This window comes from Podarcis pityusensis (assembly GCF_964106645.2).
Source record: "Podarcis pityusensis genome assembly, chromosome: 15".
Lineage (NCBI taxonomy): Eukaryota > Metazoa > Chordata > Lepidosauria > Squamata > Lacertidae > Podarcis > Podarcis pityusensis.
Genome location: NC_138040.1, coordinates 31,691,935 through 31,716,201, shown reverse-complemented (window position 1 = coordinate 31,716,201; position 24,267 = coordinate 31,691,935). Strand labels below are relative to the sequence as shown.

The following is a 24,267-nucleotide window of genomic DNA, read 5'->3' as shown; positions in this document are numbered from 1 at the left end:
ATCATTGTTACAGGACATAGTTCAATCCCTTAATGGAGCTGGAATATTATTTTTTTAATAGTGTGTCTATTTGCATATGTTGTACATACTCCTTACCCCACCCCGGCACATTTACAAAAACAAATCTTTCCCTAAGAGATCTGCCCAACCCTTTCATCTTTGCATAGAAATATTTTTTTGGAAGGCTTCCATTCATTTTAAACCTTGAAATGCCTCCTATATTTGGCTTCATTTGATGTTACTTTTTCAGTCTCGGGGGAGCTGTCTTAGAGACACTGTGGCTTTCAAGAACTTGTGTTGGCTGAGAAAAAACAATCTGTAATCCTATACTTTTTTCGTAGACAGGTGTAGGTACATCAAACATGTAATGTAATATGGCCAGGAAAGTAACACTCCCTTTGTAGATATCAACCTCCACAAGGTAAGGACCTTGCCAGTCAGGCCTGTGGATCAGCAGAGCTTTTCTTGCTGCCGTTACCTTGTTTCTCAGGCTGGGGTTAATCTTCAGTTCTGGATGTCAAAGATGGAGGTGGTATTAATGTGTGGCAACTGAGGAAAAGGTGAATTCAGTGCTCGGGATCGTTAGGAAAGGAACTGAAAATAAAACTACCAGTAGAATCATAGAACTGTAGAGTTGGAAAGGACCATGAGGGTCATCTAGTCCAACCCTGCAGTGCAGGGATCTTTTGCCCAGTGTGGGTCTCAAACCCATGGCCTTGAGATAAGAGTCTTGTGCTTTACCAAGAGAGCTATCCCAGCTGTTACACAAATTTATGGTCTGACCAAAATTGGAATAAAGTGCACGGTTCCTATCAACCTCACCTCGAAAAAGGATATTGTAGAGCTGGAAGAAGTTCCAAAAAAGGCAACCAAAGTGATCAAGCATGTGGAACAACTCCCCTTTGAGGACAGATGACAACATTTGGGGCTTTTCAATTTAGAGAGGCAACATGATAAAAGTGTATGGAATTATACATGGTATGGGGAAAATGGATAGAGCAAAAAAATGTTCTCACTTGCTCATAACCTGACATCCTGGACATCTAGCGAAGGTGAATGTTGTAAGGTTAAGGACAGGAAAAAGAGTGTAGTGTATTATTCAACTATGGAATTTGTTTCCGCAAGAGACAGTGATGGATGGCCACCAACTTGGATGGCCTTAAAGGAGGATTAGGCAAATTTATGGAGGATAAAGCTAAGTCCTGCCTCTACTGGTTTTGGATGTGAGGAATTAAAATATGCTATTATGTTTGGGTTTGGGCAACATTTAGCTTGGTAAGCCTACATTTGATGAAGAAGGAAATAAACTTTTTGGAAAACCAGATAATTTTAATTTTACCTTTTGAAAATGTCAGGTAATGCTAAATAATAATAATAATAATAATAATAATAATAATAATAATAATATATAATTGCAAGTACCTGACAGTCATTTTTAATTACTTCTATGAAATTGTACACATATTTTACTCACCAAGCAAAACTAAATTATATTAATATAGCCAAAATATTTTTTTGAATTCCCAAGTCATGTTACAACATTTTAAGTGTCCCTCATTTTTGGAATTTGAAAGGTGAAAAATTCAACACGCCCTATTGGGTCATGAAGAAGAAGAAGAAGAGTGAGCTCAATTGGTAGAGTAAGAGACTCAGGGTTGAGGGTTTGAGCCCCATGTTGGTCAAAAGATTCTTGCATTGCAGTGGGGTTGGACCCTTGTGGTAACTTTACAGTTCTATGATTTTATGCTTGCTGGGGCTGATGGGACTTGTAGTTCAGCAACACCTGGAGGGCCAAAGGTTCCCCATAACTGTTTTAAGTATTGAAGGAATGCCTCTGGGCAAGGGGATCTTCCATTAACTGCCTGAGTCAAAGAAGCCTACAAAGCTGTCCCATCATTGGTCTATCTAGCCCTGTGTATTATCTATTCTGGCTATTAATGCCTTTCTAGGGCTTGAGGTAGCAAGGCACTTTTCCCATCTGCTGCTTTTGATTTAAGGCACCAGGGACTGAACCTGAGATCATTTGCGTTCCAGATCTATAGCACATTCCCACAGCTCCCATGTTACTTGAGAGACTGAGCTCTCCATCCCAGCAAAATTTATTTACTTAGCAGTAAAACTTCTGAAAGGAAAAGGTAAGCTACCTACATACCTGACACACCCACAGGGCATTAAATTTGCATCACTGTAAAAATTTACTGAGGTGATATAACTATTTCCTTATTGGATTGAATGGTAAACCTGTTAAAGTGGAGGAAAGAACATATATTTGCATATGTCAAAGGGCAAAATATCTGCTTTTATTGTTTAACAATAACTTTTAAATATTGAACCTGGTACAAGACAATAAAAAGAAGTTTATTCAGCCCTCATTGGGTGAGATTGTATGTCTTCCTGATGCACTGTGGAAGAGCTTTCCATGGCTTTCAAAATATGTGCTACAGCAGGGCAAGGATGACAGTGTCCCTTGCACTCCTACTGTTCTGCTAAATATCTTCCCACTTTCTAAAACCACACCTGCAGAATCCTGTGTCTCTGCTGTTCTACTATAGTAATGTCCTGTTAAGGCCAGTGGCTTGAGAATAGACTTTTGAACTGTTGGAGCTAAATGCAGTCAAGTTGCCTTGTCCTTTGCCTACAGAGCTAAGTAAATATAATGCAAAACTAGGGTTGAGCCAGGATTCCCAGAAGCTGTGTCTTGCAAAATACACTTCCATGAACCAATGTCCCCCCTCCCTTCCTGTTTTGGTCAGGATTTATTCGTTTGTTTCACCTCTAAAATGGAAAGCGACTATTCTCTCATTCAGTAGCCAAGACCTCATACTGATCTGGCATTGTGACATCCCACTGTCACATGTGAGGGGCTACATTGAGTCATGATCATGAATCCATAATCGCTGATTGGCTGGATCATTAGCCAACTTGAAAAGCATGCAAAGCATCTGCCAAGAGGGATGGTGGTGAACAGGAGAAAAATATTGAGGGGCCATCAGAATATTTGGGAAGGGTCAGACTCCCTTTTACCTATCCAAATTTTATCAGCCCTACCTAAGAACAAACAATATAATTTACTTTCATGTGTTCTTAACTAAGTTACTTAATTTTCTATTAAAATTTTACTTGGTCAGTAGAGAGCAGCAAGGCTGAATACTCAATGGATTCAAATAGTAAGCCAACATGGTCAAAAACGGTCTGGGATTGAACCTTTTCTTTTTATGGGGACTTATTTTTATGTGGAATAACACTGAAAACTGGAACCCACTCCTCAGCTGCAATTGGCTCTACCCTCTCATCCCCATCTGTGTGTATAGGTTTGACTTAGGGTTTGATCTGCACAGGTGTGTTGAGCCTGTTGGTTGAGGAAGCATAACTTTCTGGCCCAAAAATCAGCTTGGAGTGTAAAACTGGAACACAGGATGGTCTTACTATGACTAGGGTTGCCACTTGTCCTGTATTTCAATGTAAAATGCTACGTCCTACATTGATTCAATGCAGTTTGTCCTGTATCTCTGCTTCTCTCTCCCCATCTCTCTCTCTGCCAAGTGTGTGAAAGTGATCATGTATTAAAGCTCTGGGCAGCAAAGTACAGACAGATTTACAAATTCAAGTGTATGTGTGTGCATGTGACAGATTCCAGAGAGGCCGTCCTGTTAGGCTTCAGTAGATTATGATGGATTGTTTTGAAGTCATTTCAGCACTGCACCCTGCCCTGTATTATTCCAGAACAAAGGTGACAACCCTGCATGAGTCAGATTATGGGTACATCTATCACAGCGTTGCCTCCACCAGGGGCAGTGAACTTGTGGCTTTCCGGATATTGCTGCACTACCCATCTCTGACCATTGAACATGCTATGTGGGGCTGATGGGAGTGGCAGTCCAACAACTTCTGGAAATACACAGTTTCACCAACCCTGGTCTGCAGCAACTTTCAAGGGTTTCAGACAGGAGTCTTTTCCAGCGCTACCATAGAGATGCAGGGGATACAAATCTGGGACTTTCTATATGCAATGTATTTATTATACTATTGAGCTTTGGCCCTTACCCATAAAAGGTGGTGGAAAATAGTTGCATTAATCCACCCACAGTGAAGTACAGATAGCACTAAATGCAAAGACTTGTTGATGGAGAAATTAGCAGGGAGTAAGGACAGTGATGCAATTTTACCAGAGGCTCTCTGTATGATTGAAATAGAGAGAGATGGCCAGCCCTGGATTCTATAAAGGCTGTTGTTCTGGAATGTTGGAGAACTATGGAGGCTTGAAGGGGAAAATGTCTAGGCACTGAAAAAAGTCTATCCTTTGGATATAAGATATTCAAGAGCCCATGACTCTACCATGTCACTATTCTTTTTTAATTTCCCTCTTCCAAATTCCCTTATCCTACAAAGTATTTTAACTGGGTGTCTAATTTGTGTTTGATACAGGGATTTCACCATTTTGCTTTCAGCAATCAGAATGCACCAATGCGATTGGGCATCTATCTCTGTCCCTCTCTCATCCCATTGATGTTTCTTGCTGTCAGGACACCTACCGTTCCTTCATTTCAGCCCGAAATTTTCCTCTATTCATATTTCCTCTCCACGGTTCCTGAGTTCACCCTTGTGTACCGCATGGTATTTGTTCTCCAATCACTCCTTCATTGAGAGATTAGGGAACTCAAAAAGATTGTCTCGCTCAAACTGGCTTGCCAGTATCTCTTTGATCAGAGGAATGTAATCAAAGCAAAACATGTAGACTGGTGGACTGGTAAGAAAGGCTCATGCTGATTTTGAGGACAGGCTGTAGTTAAACCATTCAGTGGTTTGGATGAGAGAATATGAAATGAGACAGAGAGCGAGAAGCGAGACTATTGCACCTAAATAGTTATTCATACCTGTGTTTTCTCTCTCTACACCTACTGTGTCTCAGCCTTGTGCACAGAAAACTTGTGTTGCAGTGGTTTTTGACTGCTGGAGGCTATAACTAATGCTCTGCTCTCCCTTTTATCTATCTTATTTCTAGTAACATATATTCCCCTCTGCTGTTTCTTCAAAACTCTGTTTAAAAATGAAGGCAAGACCCAGCAGTTAACAGTCCTAGATATTGTACAGATTCACAGCAAACACTGACATATACTCTCCCGTTCCCACTTGCAAATGCAGAGATCTTTGATTATCAAAATGTACCCATCAAAGACAAGACAAGCTTCTCTTTCACTGTTCCCATCAGCCAATTTTGTATTCGCGTGTTGACCTCTATGCATGTTTTATTGGCCAAGTGAAGTGAGACTTTTGGTTTAATCTCCAAATTTGATATCTTTCTCATATATAAAAAAATATTTTTATTGAAAATTTATTGCAACATAAAAATACAATAGAATTCAAAGTAATCTAAAGAAATAAATTTTACAAAAACCAAAATAAAGAAAGATCAAGAGATAGAAAGAAAAACAAAGAAGAAAGAGGAGTTTCCAATCCTCTATCCATTCAAATTACAGTCATACCTCAGGTTACAGACGCTTCAGGTTGCTCATTTTTGGGTTGCGCACCGTGCCGAACCCAGAAGTATCAGAACGGGTTACTTCTGGGTTTCCGCGCATGCGCAGTAGCACTAAATCGCGCTTTGCACATGCACAGAACCGCCGGGTTGCGACCCGCACGTGCGCAGATGCGGCGCTGCAGGTTGCGAATGCTGCGGGTTGTGAACGTGCCTCCCGCACAGATCACGTTCGCAACCCGAGCGTCCACTGTATTCAAAGCATTCACTAGTAGGATACCATCTAGCTATATCATATAATATATAGGTGCTTATCAGTCTGCCAGACATAAATCTTCTCAGACACCACAAATTAATATTTTTTTCACTCAAAAAGTCCAAAAGTAGTTCTTGATTTTTTATTTTTTTTTCATTATTTCCATTTACAGTCCAGCTCAATAAATTCTTTCCAAGGATTCCATCAGATCTTAATATTATAATCCTGTCATTTGTTTTGTAACAATATCTACCTTGAAGACTGAGATTTCAGAATGGTGTACCCAGTCGGAACAGAATTCTGCATATTATGCATATTTATACATTGGGATTTCTGTTACGGGGCAGTGCTACTTAAAAAGAAACAAAAACAACAATAAAGCAATTTTAAAAAGAAGAAATGGCAATAATCTTCCAGTAAAGAGTTAGCCTTGAAGCTGCTAGTATGCCGCTTCTGTTTGTTTTTCTCATTCTCTGATTTCCTCTGTGCTAATCTGTTAGAAACATTTTTAAAGCCACATTATCAGGTTGTCAGGAGTACTCAGGCAGATAACATAATTGCTCCTGTTCTGGAAAAAGTCTGAGAGCTGTGTTCCCGTGTTCCCTGTCCACTGCATCACCCTGATGGTGTGGGTGTTCAGCATCTCAGAACTGTGATAATGCACTAAATGGCTATTTGGTTGCTTTTTAGGCCCTAACAAGACATGACAAAGGACACGTGGTTGTTGGTGGCCCATGTCACATTAATATATGTGTGTATCTCTATATGCATTTATGAATGATGCAATCATTCACCATTTCTCCACCTGCTCTATGCAATGGACAGTGAATATGAGCACAGGTAGAGAAATGGTGAAAGCCATTTTGGGTAATGTCTTTTGCTAGACATTACCTGAGAGATGCATAACCTACATGTGATCAGCCGCCGCCATGCATTTCTACAACATACACTTTGATCCTAATTGTCAAAGATTTTTCCAGATTTCTAAACTCTCATTGCCGTGCATAGAACATGGGTTGCGGTTTGGCTTCTTTTGCTGAGTGCATTTGAAGTCACGTGGTTTCAATGCTAATAGTGAGAAACCTCCAGCCAAGCTGGCTTGCGTGATTTACAAATAAAATTGATTTTATTGCATTGCAGTCCATTGATCACACTATGTTTCTGCACTACTGAAGAGATCATGGCAGCAGTTAGCTTTTGCAAGTATGACTGACAGATCCTTAATCGGCAAAATTCCAGAGAAACCCTAACTAATAATATAGACTTGCCTTATAGGGTTGCTGTAAACTCAATGCATTTGAATAAGCAGGGGTCACATAACTGTTAAGGTGCATGAGCATATTTCAAAATTTGAGGAACTCTCAAATTGGCCAATTTCTCTTCCCTTCCAAAGTCTTCAAACAACATCCAGGCATTATTTTAATATACACACAGGCAATGCATTTGCCTCTGCTCCAAAGCACAAACTCGCCCTCCCACAAAATTTAAATAAGCCACAAGCCCCTCCCAGGCATTCCAGCCCTCCTTCTCTCCTCAGACCCTTAAGAAGCAACCATGTGACATATTTCTCCTCTTTTTATTTAGTTCAGTGCATACATAAATAGATACATGCAGGCACCTTGGCTGAGCACAAGCAAAGCGCTAGCTTGGTCTGTCCCGGGTGGAGTTCAGATGCATTCTGGGCATAAAGAAAGCAAGATGGCTGAGTTGGCTGCAAGCTAGAGCTTGTCTCCTAAAGGTGAAAAAGGTGAAAAAACTAAGCAAAACCACCTCCCTCCAAACTTCCAAAAATTAGAAGAGGCCTTGGGAGGGTGTCAGGGGAGACTTTGGGGGCACTGGGGAGCATGCAGACAGCCACCATGTTGGCTGCTATAGCAGTATTATTATCTGCAGCTTAGGTTCTCCAGTTCCTTTGGAAGTTAGACTCCTCTGTCAGTGCAAATTGACTTTAGGATGCTGTCCATGAGCATATCAGCTTAGGGCCAGATGAAAGCTGTGTTTACGTAAAAGCAAGCTTTGGGTAGAATTCAACTGCATGTAGTTTTATAATAATGTTGCTAATTCTGCTGATTTCTGTTGGGAGGGGGATTTTAGTTAGACTGATTTATTTTGTGTGTTACGGGTTTTTTTAGAAATCTTTTGAATTTCAATCAGTAGGAAAGGAAGGTATTTTAAGCAGCTGAATGTTCCTGCAAAAAAAGCTCTAGAAGTGGTGCTCAGGCGGTGATTACCAAGCAGAACCAGTGGCTATTTCTATAGCACTCATATCTGTAGTTTGCTGTAGAGCCTTGAATGCTAATCATTGCCTTCCTTCCTTTTATTGTTATTTCAAAGACTCACAGCTCACTTTTTCTATTTTAATTTAAATGTTCCAAAGTGGTGTAGAATAACATGCAGTTAAAACATCCAATTAAAAAAAATCAGTATCCCAAAGCAAACTGTAAAAGCAATGGTGGTAGTAAAAGTTATATAAAAAAACCAGGTAAAACAATGAGTTTTACAGCAGGCAACATCAAATAAAAAAGGTCTTGTCCCGGCATCTGAATCATAACAGGGCAATCCCTGGGTGGGCCTTGCTAGGAGTGAAGTTGCATAATTGGAGTGGCACCATTAAAGTCCCTCTGAAAACAGATGGATTCATAAAAGGGACTCTGAAGAAGATCTTGGATCTCTGAAGATTCCTAGGAGAGTGAGCAGTCCTTTGGGTTGTGTGGCAAGGAAGAGCACCTCATCATAACTCGCCCTTTACTACTTGGTCTCAGAGTGGGGTGCATAATTAATTTAAAGCTATAATTCATTGCATAAAGTAACACATAGAATCATAGAATAGAATCATAGAATCATAGAGTTGGAAGAGACCACAAGGGCCATCGAGTCCAACCCCCTGCCAAGCAGGAATCACCATCAGAGCACTCCTGACATATGGTTGTCAAGCCTCTGCTTAAAGACTGTCGAACAGCTCTTACTGTCAGGAAGTTCTTCCTAATGTTTAGGTGGAATCTTCTTTCTTGTAGTTTGGATCCATTGCTCCGTGTCCGCTTCTCTGGAGCAGCAGAAAACAACCTTTCTCCCTCCTCTTTGTGACATCCTTTTATATATTTGAACATGGCTATCATATCACCCCTTAACCTCCTCTTCTCCAGGCTAAACATGCCCAGCTCCCTTAGCCGTTCCTCATAAGGCATCGTTTCCAGGCCTTTGACCATTTTGGTTGCCCTCCTCTGGACACGTTCCAGTTTGTCAGTGTCCTTCTTGAACTGTGGTGCCCAGAACTGGACACAGTACTCCAGGTGAGGTCTGACCAGAGCAGAATACAGTGGCACTATTACTTCCCTTGATCTAGATGCTATACTCCTATTGATGCAGCCCAGAATTGCATTGGCTTTTTTAGCTGCCGCGTCACACTGTTGGCTCATGTCAAGTTTGTGGTCAACCAAGACTCCTAGATCGTTTTCACATGTACTGCTCACAAACCAGGTGTCACCCATCTTGTATTTGTGCCTGTCATTTTTTTTGCCCAAGTGCAATACTTTACATTTCTCCCTGTTAAAATTCGTCTTGTTTGTTTTTGCCCAGTTCTCTAATCTGTCAAGGTCGTTTTAAAGTGTGATCCTGTCCTCTGGGGTGTTAGCCACCCCTCCCAGTTTGGTGTCATCTGCAAATTTGATCAGGATGCCCTTGAGTCCATCATCCAAGTCGTTGATAAAGATGTTGAATAAGACCGGGCCCAAGACAGAACCCTGTGGCACCCCACTAGTCACTCATCTCTAGGATGAAGAGGAACCATTGATGAGCACCCTTTGGGTTCGGTCAGTCAGCCAGTTACAAATCCACTGAGTGGTAGCATAGTCAAGACCACATTTTACCAGCTTCCTTACAAGAATATCATGGGGCACCTTGTCAAATGCCTTGCTGAAATCAAGGTAGGCTACATCCACTGCGTTCCCTTCATCTACCAGGCTTGTAATTCTGTCAAAAAATGAGATCAGGTTAGTCTGACATGACTTATTTTTCAGAAATCCATGCTGACTGTTGGTGATCACAGCATTCCTTTCTAGGTGCTCACAGACTGTTTGCTTAATGATCTGCTCCAGAATCTTCCCTGGTATTGATGTCACACTGACCGGGCGGTAATTATTTGGGTCCTCTCTTTTCCCCTTTTTGAAAATAGGGACAACATTTGCCCTCCTCCAGTCTGCCGGGACTTCGCCTGTTCTCCAGGAATTCTCAAAGATGACTGCCAGTGGTTCTGAGATCACATCTGCCAGTTCTTTTAATACTCTTGGATGCAGTTCATCTGGCCCTGGAGACTTGAATACATCCAAACTAGCCAAGTATTCTTGTACTATCTCCTTAGTTATTCTGGGCTGTGTTTCCTCTGCTGAATCATTTGCTCCAAATTCTTCAGGTTGGGCATTGTTTTCTTTATCGGAGACGACTGAGGCAAAGAAGGCATTGAGGAGTTCAGCCCTTTCTGTGTCCCCTGTTTGCATTTCACCATCTTCTCCTCTGAGTGACCCACTGTTTCTTTGTTCTTCCTTTTGCTACGAACATACCCATAAAAGCCTTTTTTGTTGCTTTTAACCTCTCTAGCAAGCCTGAGTTCATTCTGTGCTTTAGCTTTTCTGACTTTGTGTCTACACGTGCTGGCTATTTGTTTGAATTCCTCTTTGGTGGTTTCCCCCCTTTTCCATTTTTTGTACACATCCTTTTTTAATCTTAACTCAGTTAAAAGTTCTTTAGATAGCCACCCTGGCTTCTTTAGGCACCTTCCATGTTTCCGTCTCATTGGTATTGCCTGACGTTGTGCTTTTACTATCTCCCTCTTAACAAACTCCCAGCCATCATGAACTCCCTTTCCTTTTAGTATTACTGTCCATGGGATCTCACCCAGCACTTCCCTAAGTTTTATGAAGTCGGCTTTCTTAAAGTCAAGAAATTGAGTCCTAGTATGCTTGGCTGCTCCTTTCCGCTGTATAGTAAACTTCAGAAGAGCATGATCACTCACGCCTAATGATCCTTCCACTTCTACCCCACTAACCAGGTCATCAACATTGGTTAGGACCAGATCTAAAATGGCTGTTCCTCTTGTTGCTTCTCCCACTTTCTGGACAATGAAGTTGTCTGCAAGGCCAGTGAGGAATCTGTTTGACCTTATGCTCTTGGCTGAGTTTGACATCCAACAAATATCCGAGTAATTGAAGTCCCCCATTACTACTATCTCCCTTCCTTTTGCATGCTTGGCCATCTGTTCCAGGAAGGAATCATCTATGTCCTCCATTTGGCTTGGGGATCTATAGTAAACCTAAAGCAAAATAAAAAGAATTCCTTCCAGTAGCACCTTAGAGACCAACTAAATTTGTTATTGGTATGAGCTTTCGTGTGCATGCACACTTCTTCAGATACCGAAATTACTAAATTACTAAAGCAGTAAGCCGGTCTGTATTGATAGCCCGTAAACTTAACAGCAGTCAAGTACCTGAGCTCATAACCAGTTCTTGACATGCAGCCTGAAACAAATTCAGAGCTGGTGCCAGGTGGGCTCAGAGGTGAGGGTGTTCCATGGTTGGGGTGCCACCATAAAGGAGGCCTTGTCTTGTGTCTCCACATAATGTTTAGCTCCCAAAGAAAGGGCGCGGAGGAGAACTTTCCTGGCAGAACTTAATATTCATGCAGGACAATTGTGAGTGTTGGAGCGGGGGGAGAGGAGAGAGATTTCTTCAGGTCCCTAGATCCAAAGTATGCTCGAGAACACACACAAATTGCAACACTGCCTTATTGGTACCACTTAAAATATTACCGTGTGTGTTTTCTGCAGAGTATTACGCTACCATCTTTCAAGAGGAGTGCAACTTGATGGCAGCCATTTTGCACCCGTCCCCATGGTCAGGCTGGTATTAAGACCCAAGGGTGTGGCATTGCTTCGGAAGTTTATACAGATATGTTCCTTAGAGGTCACCTGGCATCATTTCCCATCCACGCCCTGTACAATTGCCTAAAGAAGCAAGCAGTGCCCTAACAACCCAAGTGAGAGGATTTGTTGATTTATGCCTTAAGTTATATCACACGGGGCATGTTTGAAATCCAGCCTGCCATGGTAAAATTAATCATTTTTCTTTCTTTCTCGCAAGATGGGCTTTTTTTTTAACTAAAGGATCTGCCAAGGGTAGCTAAAAATAACCACTGCGCTCCTCCCTAGCTCTGATTCTCAGATCTACCTATTCCCATCATGCACTTTTCTGGGATACATAAATGAGACTCCCATGTTCCTGTGAATTAAGAAGCATTCGGAAGTTAACTTCAAGAAGGCTGATGGATTTTCGACAGTGCTTCCGTGCAAGAACTTGCTCCCAGGTAATGACAGGGTTGGTTTTCTTTTCTTTAATGAAGAGGTCAAAACTGAAGGAGTCTTGAGATTTGAGGTTTTTTTTAAAAAAATCAAAATCAAGAGAATATTTTACAGGCGCCTGGTGACACACCAAAACCTATGCATTCTATCACTCCTGCATTTGAATACACATTGTACATTGAAACCCCGCCCCCTTGATCCTGGAAACTGTAGTTTTTTAAGGTTGCTGGGAACTGTAGCTCTGTGGTGGGTGTATTACAGCTCCTGTGATTCTTTGTGCTTTAAATGTATGGTGTGTACACATACTTTAGCACTTGTGCCTAGATCTAAAAGGCTGCTAAAGACAGTGGTGATCCTTTCACATTTGCGGTGTTTCTTTTCAAATGGACTTTTTAAGCAAACGGGAGATTTATTATAATGACACTGAGGGTCTTCTGAGTAAGCATGCATAAGATTTCACAGTTTAAACCCCCCCCCACCCCCGATTTCCTTCTCTGTCTTTTGTTAGCCATCTTTTCTTGAAAGTCCCAAATCGGATTTATAAGAAGATAGTATCATACAGGTTGCACATTGTCTTGGTATTTATTATTCCAAACGATAAGGAACATTTCCCCCCTTATTTATGCGTATTCTCTTAATAGTACAGTGGTGCCCCGCAAGACGAATGCCTCGCAAGACGGAAAACCCGCTAGACGAAAGGGTTTTCTGTTTTGGAGGTGCTTCGCAAAACGAATTTCCTATGTGCTTGCTTCGCAAGACGAAAATGTCTTGCGAGTTCCTGCGGGGTTTTTTTCCTTTCCCCCCCTTTTTCCCAAGCCGCTAAACCGCTTATCAGCTGGTGGCTAAGCCGCTTATCAGCTGATCTTTAAGCCGCTTAACAGCTGATGCTAAGCCGCTTATCAGCTGATCTTTAAGCCGCTTAACAGCTGATGCTAAGCCGCTTATCAGCTGATCTTTAAGCCGCTTATCAGCTGATCGTTAAGCCGCTTATCAGCTGATCTTTAAGCCGGCTAAGCCGCTAATACTGTAGCGCTAAGCCGCTAAACCTCTAATGGGCTTGCTTCGCAAGACAAAAAAACCCGCAAGACGAAGAGACTCGCGGAACGGATTCTTTTCGTCTTGCGAGGCACCACTGTAATTAAGTTTATCATTGTTATAGTGGATCATATTTTCTCAATCCAATCGATTAAGGATGGTGCATTACTGTTTACCCAATTCTTTGCCATACTTATTTTTACAGCTGTTAATGAATTGATTACTACCTTCAAATAATTGTTATCCACCTTGAGTCTTTGGGGTACAGTTGGACAGAAATGCGTATCAATCAGAAGGTGTGAACAGATCTGTATGGGTTTCTGTCTTTCCATGTCGATATATGCATTCAGCATACAGTATTTCTGAAGGAATGCCTATTATTTTATCCAATCTCTAAGATCTGCTTCTGTTACTATCCTGTGGTTGGAATGACATCTGGCAGTGCCTTCAGGACAGATCTGTTTCCATCATGGGGCTGAGATTGTGGAACATTTTTTCCAGAGAGAATCTATCAGACTCTTGTCACTGCTTAGTTTTTAAAAAGTACGGGTGGTATTTTCTTTCTTTCTTTCTTTCTTTCTTTCTTTCTTTCTTTCTTTCTTTCTTTCTACAAGATTTCTCACCCCTGTGTTTTTAATAGCAACTTGATTTTTTTTAAAAATTACTTATTGATACCCACTGTGCATTTATTATTATTACTCACAATATTTCGTATGCTGTAGTCGGGATTTTGTTTTAACACAAATAGCATTGGGAAGTGCTGTACTCACAAAGTACATTGGCATTGATTGTGGCTTGCTGTGGTTTCACTTCGCTGAAGTCGGATTGGTGTATATCAGCTTAGAAGATCAGATCCTGTTTTTAAAAAGTCCAAAGTTATTTTGAGTGAGGCTTCAGCTTCTGTATCTCTTGCCGCACTGGTCTCTTCACCCAGTTTTTCATTCCACCTGTTGTGAGACAAAAGGCTAATGTCTGGCAGGAGGGGAGACTGAATAAAAGCACCTTTGTGATGGGCGTTGCAGCAACTATCAATGCTCTGTCTTTGCGCTATGCTGCACAAGGCTGTGATCTTTATTGTGCATTTGTTCTTTAGCGATGTTTCAGGTCATAGCCTTTCTGTATAGCTCTCAGAGTGAGCAGGTAAAATTGTGGGATCTACCACAATTTAGTCTACAGCTCTTGTGCTGGTATTCTTCTCTGAAAAGAAAATTCTGTCTGAAGGTGATCCGCAGAACCAGGTAAAGGCTATGCTCAGCTTCTCTCCTGAGTATGCTAGTTCACAACATGCAGGAATCTGTTTTATTTTACTGTGCATTAAATAAATACAGTTCTCCATCTGTTTTGTGCAGAAGCGCATCCCAGAATTGTTATAGCACCTCACTCCTCATTTGCCACGAAGTGTTAACTGCCCATTAATTCTCAGCTTAGTCTCCCACCTAGGTTTTTCTTCTTTTCTCTTCCCATCAGTTATTTGAGTTCAGTTCTTTGACATAAATCTGCAGGCACCTGTAAAACTTCTTCACAAACTCAGAATTGGGGAAGGCTATATTCCTCCTTCAAGGTTAGTGGCAATCCCTTTGTCTTTGGCCTTGAATCAAAACTGCCTTGGCATGTGGGAAACGAAACTTTGTTAATCCTGAATGGAGGAAAGAATCACAAAAGAAAACTGTTTACTCTGAATCAATTTGCTCAGTTAAATACAGCTTAATTGTTTTCCTCATGGTGACTTTGTGCTGAGTTTCCCTGTGAATTCTGCCAGATAGGTTCTGGTTTTATCCAAACCAGATGGCATAATGTTTACATAAACTCAATTTCTCTGTCTTTTTCTCCTTGCCTCCCCAAAGCCATGTCTATTTTATTTGGGTCCTGCAGCTTAAGCAACCACAAGATTTTCTAGCCCCACCATTATTTATGGCTATTTGAAAATAAATTAATTACTCTCTGTTATTTACATAGGTTTTTTTTTAATACAGCCTGAATTCTAGCCAGTCTTAGTCTTACAGTGTTGTAAAGGAAGCCACTATTATAGCTGTTGGACAGTGGTGACTGAGTAATCATGACTTGTCTGAGGTTGTATAATGTCTTGCAAACTGATTTTATTATGGTCAAGTGCCATGTACATTTTGTTAAATATTTTTTGTTAAATAACCAAGAAGGACCTTGCATATGGAAAAGAATATGAAACCTATATGTCAAACTGCAGTGAACTTGCATGCATGGTTTTTCTTCACTGAAGGTGTATTAAGTAGATAGCAGTTTCCTGGTTCAGAGAAAACCTTCAATCCTGGTTTATTTTCCATTAACCCAGTGGAACGTCGCTTTCCCATTGATATTAATTTTTTACCCATAAGCATTGTTTGGAACCCAAGTTGTAAGTGGGTCTTTCAGTAGTGTCTTAAATATATTTTACCTTTTTTTTTTTTTTGGCTGGATCATACTTAAATATTTTAACTTGTTTGCAATCTTCTTGCATAGGCTGAAACCTCTACCTGTAGCATCACACAAACTGTTAAAAAGTCAGGCCAATGAAGTCTTATATTGCTTCTAGGAGATACCTGGCTTTGAGTTTTGATGAATATCCAATTGAAGGGACATAATCTGGCTGGGAAGCAGCCACCTTGAACCTCTCTCAACTTACCTTACTGGAGTGGGCAGATGGATTTACCGTACTGTTATCTACAGTCCCATGTAGTTCCGTAAGCTATTGTGTATTTACAGGCTATGGGGGAGACCACATGTTGTTATTCATGCTCCCCCCCCCTTTCTTTTTTTAATCTCATACCACCACATGATTGCTGGACTGGGAGTTGTCCCATTTTAAGCTTAATACGGCTTGAGGTTTTTTTACAGGTCTAAAGAAAAACAGTTTGCCTCTAATATTATGAGCTGTGAAGTTCGCTTGTTCAAAACTCTACTCCCCCATTGTCCTCATTTTAATAGGCAAATAAGCCACTAACTTCAAGCCACAGCCTTCCTCTTAAAAATAGGGTATAATCATGTTGACTTGACTTATAAGAATTCCTCAGGTAGTGTATGCAAAGTGCTCTTAAGAACGTTAATGTTTGACTCAGCCGTTTGCCACCTGGTGCCCTCCAGATGTTTTGGACTACAGTTCCTATCATACCTGGCAATTGCCTGGCTGGGATTAATGGGATCTGGAGTCCAGCAACATCTGGATGGCACCAGGTTGGGAAAGACTGGCTTAGATGCTTCTTCTTCTTCTTCTTCTTCTTCTTCTTCTTCTTCTTCTTCTTCTTCTTCTTCTTCTGGATGGCTGAATGTGTAATACTGAGTGCCTCTGGCTTTGAATTTCCAGAAAAGTTGGCTGCATTATATCTTACTCACCTTTCCCCCTGCCCAAGGTCCACCCCGGTGAGGTAAATCTTCTTGATTAAAGGTGACGGCTGGCATTCATCTTTTCGGAAGGGGAGGGTGTTGTAGACAAAGTGATTGAGTTCAGGTGTTGAGGGTGGAGTAGTGTTTAGATTGAGACTAGAGCCTGAAAGTTTCAATTTGCAAAGAAACCCTGACATATGTCACTGCTGAGGAAGCTAGGCAGGTTTCCCTGTTTCATTGGTGTATAGAGAAAAAGAATGCTGGTAGATTGGTTTTCATTCGTTTTTAAAATAAATAGCAAGCAACACAGATAATCCATCTCATTTGTTTTCATTATGAAAATTAAGGGGGTTCGAATGAATAAATGCTGATTTTTATAAAAAAAATGATTTGGCTTCTGTTTGATTTATTTTTCAATCATTTCTATTTTGGGGGGGCGGGTTATCAATGCCTCTGGAGACCACAGAAAGGCTGCAGGGCTGTATGCAAAGAGGAAGCACAAAGATATCAACCAATATCAAACGGGCTCTTTAAAATGAGAATCATTTGTTCGATCTATATTTGGCAGGTGGAGTGATGCCTGGTTTGTGAGGCTGGAGTTCTCGTAGAGTGCCTGAAACGTCATACTATTTAGATGCAAGGCATGGAAATTACAGGTAGCAGACGATTAGTAGGGAGCTCCTGCTGAAATAAATGGGGGAAAGCAATGAATGCAATTCCTATTCATGGAAAACAAAATGAACGAGACTTTCCCAGTGAACATGCCCCCACTCTTAGGTTTGTATAAATGTAAAACCTGTCTCAGCTGCAGCAGTTTGTGCACGTTTACATCCAGGCAGAGGTGCCAAGGTTGTGCCACACATGATGTGGCGTGGCTGTTAAGAAGTGAGGGAAGTGAACTGTTCTATCTATAGCGCCCACTCCCCAAAGTCAGCTCAGCCCAAGTCTCTTCTTTGCCTAATAACAGCAATGTAAAAAACCCAGCACCGCATAATTTAAACTGCTGTGTTATCATTACAGTGGTACCTTGGGTTATGTACGCTTCAGGTTACATACGCTTCAGGTTACACACTCCACCAAGCCAGAAATAGTGCTTCAGGTTAAGAACTTTGCTTCAGGATAAGAATAGAAATCGGGCTCCGTCGGCGCGGCGGCAGCAGGAGGCCCCATTAGCTAAAGTGGTGCTTCAGGTTAAGAACAGTTTCAGGTTAAGAACGGACCTCCGGAACGAATTAAGTACTTAACCCAAGGTACCACTGTACTGTTATTTGCTATTCTTTTATCCATGTTCTTCTCTAAGGAATTTGGTGGTGTGTTGGCCTCAAATCTGCAATGAAGGTCAGGTGGAGAGATAGTTACACTTTTCGCCAAGTGTGGGCAAAGGCTTGTTTCCAATATGTGTGTCCTTGGGAGAGTGACCATCCACTTCTTTTATATCTGGGTTGACTCGTGCTTCAGTGGCAAAGAGGTCATCTGATATTTCATCACAGGTACGATAAAGCTTGCCATGGCAAGCGACCTTAAAGTGGGTTGGCTGGTGGTTTGCTGGAGCTTATGCTTGTAACAGGGCTCTCTGGCATACTCCCCATCCCAGGTACAAATTAATGAACCACTCGAAAGATGCATGAATCAACCCTGATTTTGCTAACCTGCACGGTGGCTGTTAAACCTAGTGGTAGTTACTCTGTTTCAGGATTCTCTTTGCAGGGGACCCTTGTTAACACATATCAGGGTCATAGCAATTGCACTGTGGTTCAGTTTGTCCTTGCATCACATATTGCCTTATGTTGCTTTCCACTATTCTGCTTGGTACAAAATATTATCATACTCCCAGATGAACCAGTTTTCTTCCATTTTCATGGTATGCAGCAGGTGTGTGGGGGGGGGCGCACACTTTCAATAGTTGTAGCACAGTTTTCTGCATATCATTGCTGTCAACGTTTGCCTTTTTTTAAGGGAAATTCCCTTATTCCAAATAGGATTCCTTGCAAGGAAAGGGAAAAGTTAACAGCTATGCTATATACTCACTTCTGATAGTGTGGTAGAAGTGCATAACTAAATATATCCTAGAGGTTTTTGAAAATTAAGAACAGAGGTGGCAGAACAGTACTGGCTACGAGAATGCCGTTGGGCAAACTACGTTGATGAACCCCAAAAGCAGCCGTTTTGGCAGAGGATAACCCACATAGGATTCACTCCTGATTTAGCAGCAGTCAAAGGAGTGGAAGGTGAGGCAGTGCTGCTTAAGCATAAGCCATCAAAGTTGGCAGGCCTTTGTGCTTAAGGAATAATTGAAATGGAAGTGCTTGATGGGACCTGGGAAAATCTTTGTCAGGTGGTTGATGGATGGGGCTTCTGGAGATGATCTTACCCAGTGTTTGGATTTGTTATATTTTTGAGGCTTAGAATTAGTACCTTTGGGTTTATACCGGGCATAGATTAATTTTTGTTTGTTTATTTAGTGCTTTGTATTTTTAAATTTTAACAAGCGAGTGATGCAGTGGAAAAAGGAAGTGTGGTTGCTAGCATATTTACCTGCGTCCACAGCTGCTGCTCATTAAACTGATCAACATCTTTCTGTTTGTTAATATCCAGTCGGCGTGCGCAAAGCTATTACTGTATGCAGAACTTGTACATTCTTTATAAATGATGCACATTTGTAGTGTCTGTGCATGAACAGTTAGTTTGCTTTTCAGGTCTTTGATCCATGTTGACTGTTCCTGTGTTTCCAAAACCCTATTGGCTACCATCCTCTAAATCTTGAGCTGCTAAACTCTTTTTTTAAAAAAATGTCAGTCCTCCTCCTGATGTTGCTCTGCATGTTTCTCAATTAGCCTGTGGGAATGGAAACTTACCATTTTGCCCTATGATGTACTTTGCTTACCTAGCTAAGTTCAGCTCAGGTTGCCTTATTCCCCTCCCCATGCCTTCTTTCACAAGAGATATTTCACCATTCCTCTTCTCCTCTTCTGATCAACCCCTCACCAGGCTGCATTTCTTTTTCAGCTACCATATATTTGATGATGTTTTAAAAATGTTTTAGGGGTTGTCAACACTCTCCACTGTTTCCCATGAAGCCTGTGTGTAAATATCCCCTTAAAAACCCACAATACCCTACTGCTTCCTCTTCCTGCTCAGTACTTAGTTTGTACTGGCTTGTCCTCTCCTAACATTAGAACCATAGCATTTTAGAGTTGGAAGGGACCCAAGGGTCATTTAGTCCAACCCCCTGCAATGCAGGAATCTCAGCTAAAGCATCCATGACATATAGCCATCCAACATTGAACTTGCCCTCTTAAGCATGCCCACTTGCCATTGGATGCCAGGATTAGACACACGTCCCCTTTCATTCTGAATAGAGGGTAGTTACAAGAGTGATGGTGGCTGATGTAGATGTGTTTTTTTTTCTCCATAGATGGGGAGGTATGCATACACAATTTTATGTTACAGCGCCTTTTTATGTTGTTTCGGATGTGGCAGCCATTTTGCGTTATGCCACGTCCTCCATAACCCACGTGGTCAGCTTTCTGGAAAGCACTGTATGGGTAAACTTATGAGTGAGGTCAAGGAGCAACCCTGGATAAAGGAGAGATTTCCTTTGAGAAAATACAGTAGTATCTTGGGTTAAGAACTTAATTCGTTCTGGAGGTCTGTTCTTAACCTGAAACTGTTCTTAACCTGAAGCACCACTTTAGCTAATGAGGCCTCCCGCTGCCGCTGCACCGCCAGAGCACAATTTCTGTTCTCATCCTGAAGCAAAGTTCTTAACCTGAGGTAATATTTCTGGGTTAGCGGAGTCTGTAACCTGAAGCATATGTAACCCGAGGTACCACTGTAACCTGGTCCAGGGAGGAGGTCCAGCCTGAGTTGTCTGGCTTAATCCAGGGACGTGGAACCTGTGGCTTTTCAGATGTTGTTGGCAATGCAGGCTGATGGAGATGGAGTCCTGAAGCCACTGAAGGGCCACAGATTCCCCAACATTGGCTTAAGCCTTCAGCGAGGCTAGGAGGGAGATGTGAAGTGACTTCCAGTGAAGTGACTGGGCTTTCTTCCATCTGCTTGTTTATTAAGATCAATATTCAAGACTGGAATCCATGTGCCCTTGCCTTCTAAAGTGGTTGGTGTTATCAGAGAGAGGACCTTTTTGGTTGTTTTGCCCAATATCTTGGCACCAGATTTGCTGTTTTAGGAACCAAGTTTAAATATGTATTTTTTAAATGGTTTCAAGATTGGCTTCCTGCTCCATTTGAAGCGATTGCTCCTATTAATAATAACGGTTTTCATTTCATTCAGTGTGAGGTTTTGCCTTTTTTTTAAGGTGGACTTGTCTCAGCCAAAGATAACAGTTGTTTTCTGGATCCATGGCTTCAATCCTCAGTGGTGAAGAGCTGTTTTGTGTATAAATGTTATCATTTGAAATAATACGCTTCGGTTCATTGAAATATGTCAAAGAAGGCACATACTTCCTCTAAGCTATACACCCACTTTGGCAAAACCAGAAGCAGAATTGAAACTGAGGTTTTTGGCTCACGTGGGTGACCCAAGTAAGCCAAAATGAAACTCTTAAGCAGGAAGAGACCCAACCACAACAAAACTAATGAGGTCTGATCTCCCCTCTCCCTGTCTCAGCTTCCTTGCTTGATAGAATCCTATGTACCTAAACTGCTTAAGTATCAAATCCATAGCCTCTAGTTCTGCCTGTAGTACACTTTCATATTGCTGTAGACTGGATCCAACACAACAGTCAGCCATATGGTGTCTCCCAACCCCCTTGAACATTCAGATATTCACTGTTTTTGAAGTCTTTGTTAAGACATGAATGCCTTAAATAGCAGATAAGGGGCATCCAGCTTCTATTGTGTTTTGCTTAGGGCAATATGGCAGTACAGCAAAATGTGGTCTTTTATTTACCAGCAGGCATATGATTGGATCTTGCATGCCTTCTGAACCATGCTAGATTCTGTATTTAGATTTTTGTATTTTTAAGCAGATACAGTTCCAAAGTACTTGCCTTCCAAACCCCTCTTACAGGACAAAAACCCCTGCCATTCTCTACTTGCCATTTCTTTATCCATCTACTTTTGTTGCCAGCTAATTGCACATCACATGCTTTATATGCTGCCATACTAGGATTTGTAACTTAAATAGAAGAAGGGAGAAGTTGCAGTTGAAGACTGCAGTAGCAGCCATTGGGAAGATCAGTCTTTGGCTATGTGTGTGATAGAATGCCATGTATTGTGGTGGGGGCAAGAGGAAGAGAACCTCTTAGGTTGCTGAAAAAAATAATTTTTTACAGGATCATTGCAAATTCAAGCAAACACTTTTATTCCAGGCAAAAATAATAGTTCCTCAGGTTTAGGTGCATTCTAATCCCTGATAACTCCCAAGTTCCCAGGATCTTCTTTTTTTGCTAGTTTGACGGTGTTCCCCTTTTTCTTTTTCCACTCCCACTTGATGGTATGTATTTTTGAAATCACAAATACTGTGGTACCTCGGGTTAAGTACTTAATTTGTTCCGGAGGTCTGTTCTTAACCTGAAACTGTTCTTAACCTGAAGCACCACTTTAGCTAATGGGGCCACTGCTGCCGCTGTGCCGCCGGAGCACGATTTCTGTTCTCATCCTGAAGCAAAGTTCTTAACCTGAAGCACTATTTCTGGGTTAGCGGAGTCTGTAACCTGAAGCGTATGTAACCTGAAGCGTATGTAACCTGAGGTACCACTGTACAACATTTCTCTAGTTTTTACAGGCTTGATAGTGGAAGAAGGTGTTAGATTCTGTAATTGAAATGGGCTGAGGAATCTGGAGGTCTTGCCATAATCGTATCCTCCCAATCTTGAATTGGATTATAATTCTCTTAGCCATGTGATCAGCATGACATCTGGGTTCTGCTTCTATCTGTGTGGGAAGGTTTTGAGCATCTTCCAGACTCCCGTTAACTTCGGTCGTCTATTAGCTCCAATAGCCAATCTGTCCTTAATTAGTCCAGGTTCCAAGAATTGCGCTTCTAACGTAAAGCAGACAAGAGATGGTGATGTGGAATATTCTGAACTTGCAGGATATCAGAATTTCAGCAGATGCTGAGGAAATCAGCCATCAGGCCAGTTCTGCTATGATGGAAGACCAAGGTTAGACTGAGCCCTGGTATGTTTCCTTGAGCTTCAGTTATTATGAGGGGAAATAGAAAAACAGAAGGGGAATTACAGAACATTGTGGAAGGAGGTAGGGAACGGGAGCCAAGGAGTAGAGCAATCTAGCCTAGGAGAGATCCCTTGAAGACAGAACACGGAGGACTTAGAGGAAAAACGTCTATAGATTTGGTCTCCATTAGCTTGCACAGGGGGCAAGCAAACTCTGCACTGGTGGAATCAGAGAGGGGTCCCAGGTTTCCCCATTGCAGCCTTCTGTCTGTTGGCCCATGCTGGCTTTGCACAGTATTCACCCATACTAGTTGACTAATTTTATCCAGTCCATGCTGCTGCTTGGATTGATTTCACCGCACCACTGAGGATGTTTTTGTGGATTAAGAGGAAGCACAAACGGTTGCTGCCCAGGGCATATGGAGAAGGAAGTGGGGTCTCGTGGTCAATAACACAACCACTGCACTCTCACTCTCGCTCTCGCTGTGCCACATAGATTTAGTGATGGAATTTGACCTTTCATCCTCAGGTTCCTTATTTTGTGTGCACACAGAACTATAAACTGTGGAGGCTTGCAAACTGTTAGGAATCCCAAAAGACAAACCTTGTTCTTATTTTAAACCCTTTGCATTTCCCTGCCTCCAGCCAGTGTGTTTCTTCTTCCATGATTTTACAGTAAATGCCTGCTGCAGCTGTTGTGGTTGCCTTGCCCTGGTATCAAAGAGAGCTGCGAGCAAGTCAGCACAGGAGGGGAACGGCTTGCCTATTGGCTAACTGTGCAGATCTGAGCTGAGAACTGACTTCCGTCTTTTCCATATATTTGCTATCTGTATTTCCTTTTCATTCAGAACATCCCAGGTTCAATCCCAGTATCTCCAGGTAGTGCTGTGAATATTCCCTGTCTGAAACTCTGGAAAGCCACTGCCAGCCAGTGTAGACAATACTGACCTAGATGGACCGATGGCATGACTTTCCCTAGAAACTTTATTTTATGACTTAAAAACTTTTGAACCTTCTATTCAGTTTCCTTTATGTCTTTTTTTTTTTTGTATCTTATGTCTTTATTCTGTTCTTTTCCATTTTCACTCTGGAATAAGGTGAGTTAGATGCATTATCTTTCAAGTCCATTGTGCCATCATATGGCATGTTAAGATTGCATTCCCCAATTCAAAAGTAGTTCCCTTCACTTTCCCAGTACTACCTTGGAGGGGGTAAATGACTCAAGGATTGTGGCTAGCATTTGTACTTGACTTCCAAGTACCGTATTTTGCGCCCCATAGGATGCACCGGCCCATAGGACGCACCTAGTTTTTTGGGGGGGAAATAAAGGGGAAAAAAATTATTTCCCCCCCAGGTGCGGGGCTGGAAGAACCAGGTCGGGGAACAGCGGGAAGGCGCGCTCCGCCTCCCCGCTGTCCCCCGAGCTTGTGGGGCTGGCGATGGGGAGAAGTGCGCTGAGCCCGGGACTGCAGGCAGCTCTGCGCGGCCATCGGAGCCGGTCTCCCGAGGGTTGCGCAGAGCTTCCTGAAGCCTGCATTTGCCCCATAGGACGCACACACATTTCCCCTTCATTTTTGGAGGGGAAAAAGTGCATCCTATGGGGCGAAAAATACGGTAGTTCTTAATAGATTTGGTGTGAACAGCAGTTTTGGTGCGAACAGCAAAAGTTGCTTCTG

At 41.9% G+C, this 24,267-nt stretch overlaps 1 protein-coding gene across 11 annotated transcripts in view; it reads left to right on the top strand.

Moving 5' to 3' along the window:
* Window positions 1-24,267, top strand: part of ST3GAL4 (ST3 beta-galactoside alpha-2,3-sialyltransferase 4) — a 181,216-nt gene that overhangs the window by 119,049 nt on the left and 37,900 nt on the right. Inside the window, exons 1-2 of one of the 11 annotated variants that reach the window (XM_080983927.1) lie at window positions 7,347-7,470; window positions 11,932-12,086. The exons of 8 other annotated variants lie outside the window; for them this stretch is intronic. In XM_080983927.1, coding sequence (XP_080840053.1) covers window positions 11,985-12,086 — 102 coding nt within the window. In that variant the 5' untranslated portion in view covers window positions 7,347-7,470; window positions 11,932-11,984. Of the gene's footprint in view, window positions 1-7,346; window positions 7,471-11,931; window positions 12,087-24,267 lie in introns of those variants that run through there. 2 more of the 11 variants (XM_080983921.1, XM_080983926.1) reach the window with 2 other exon arrangements.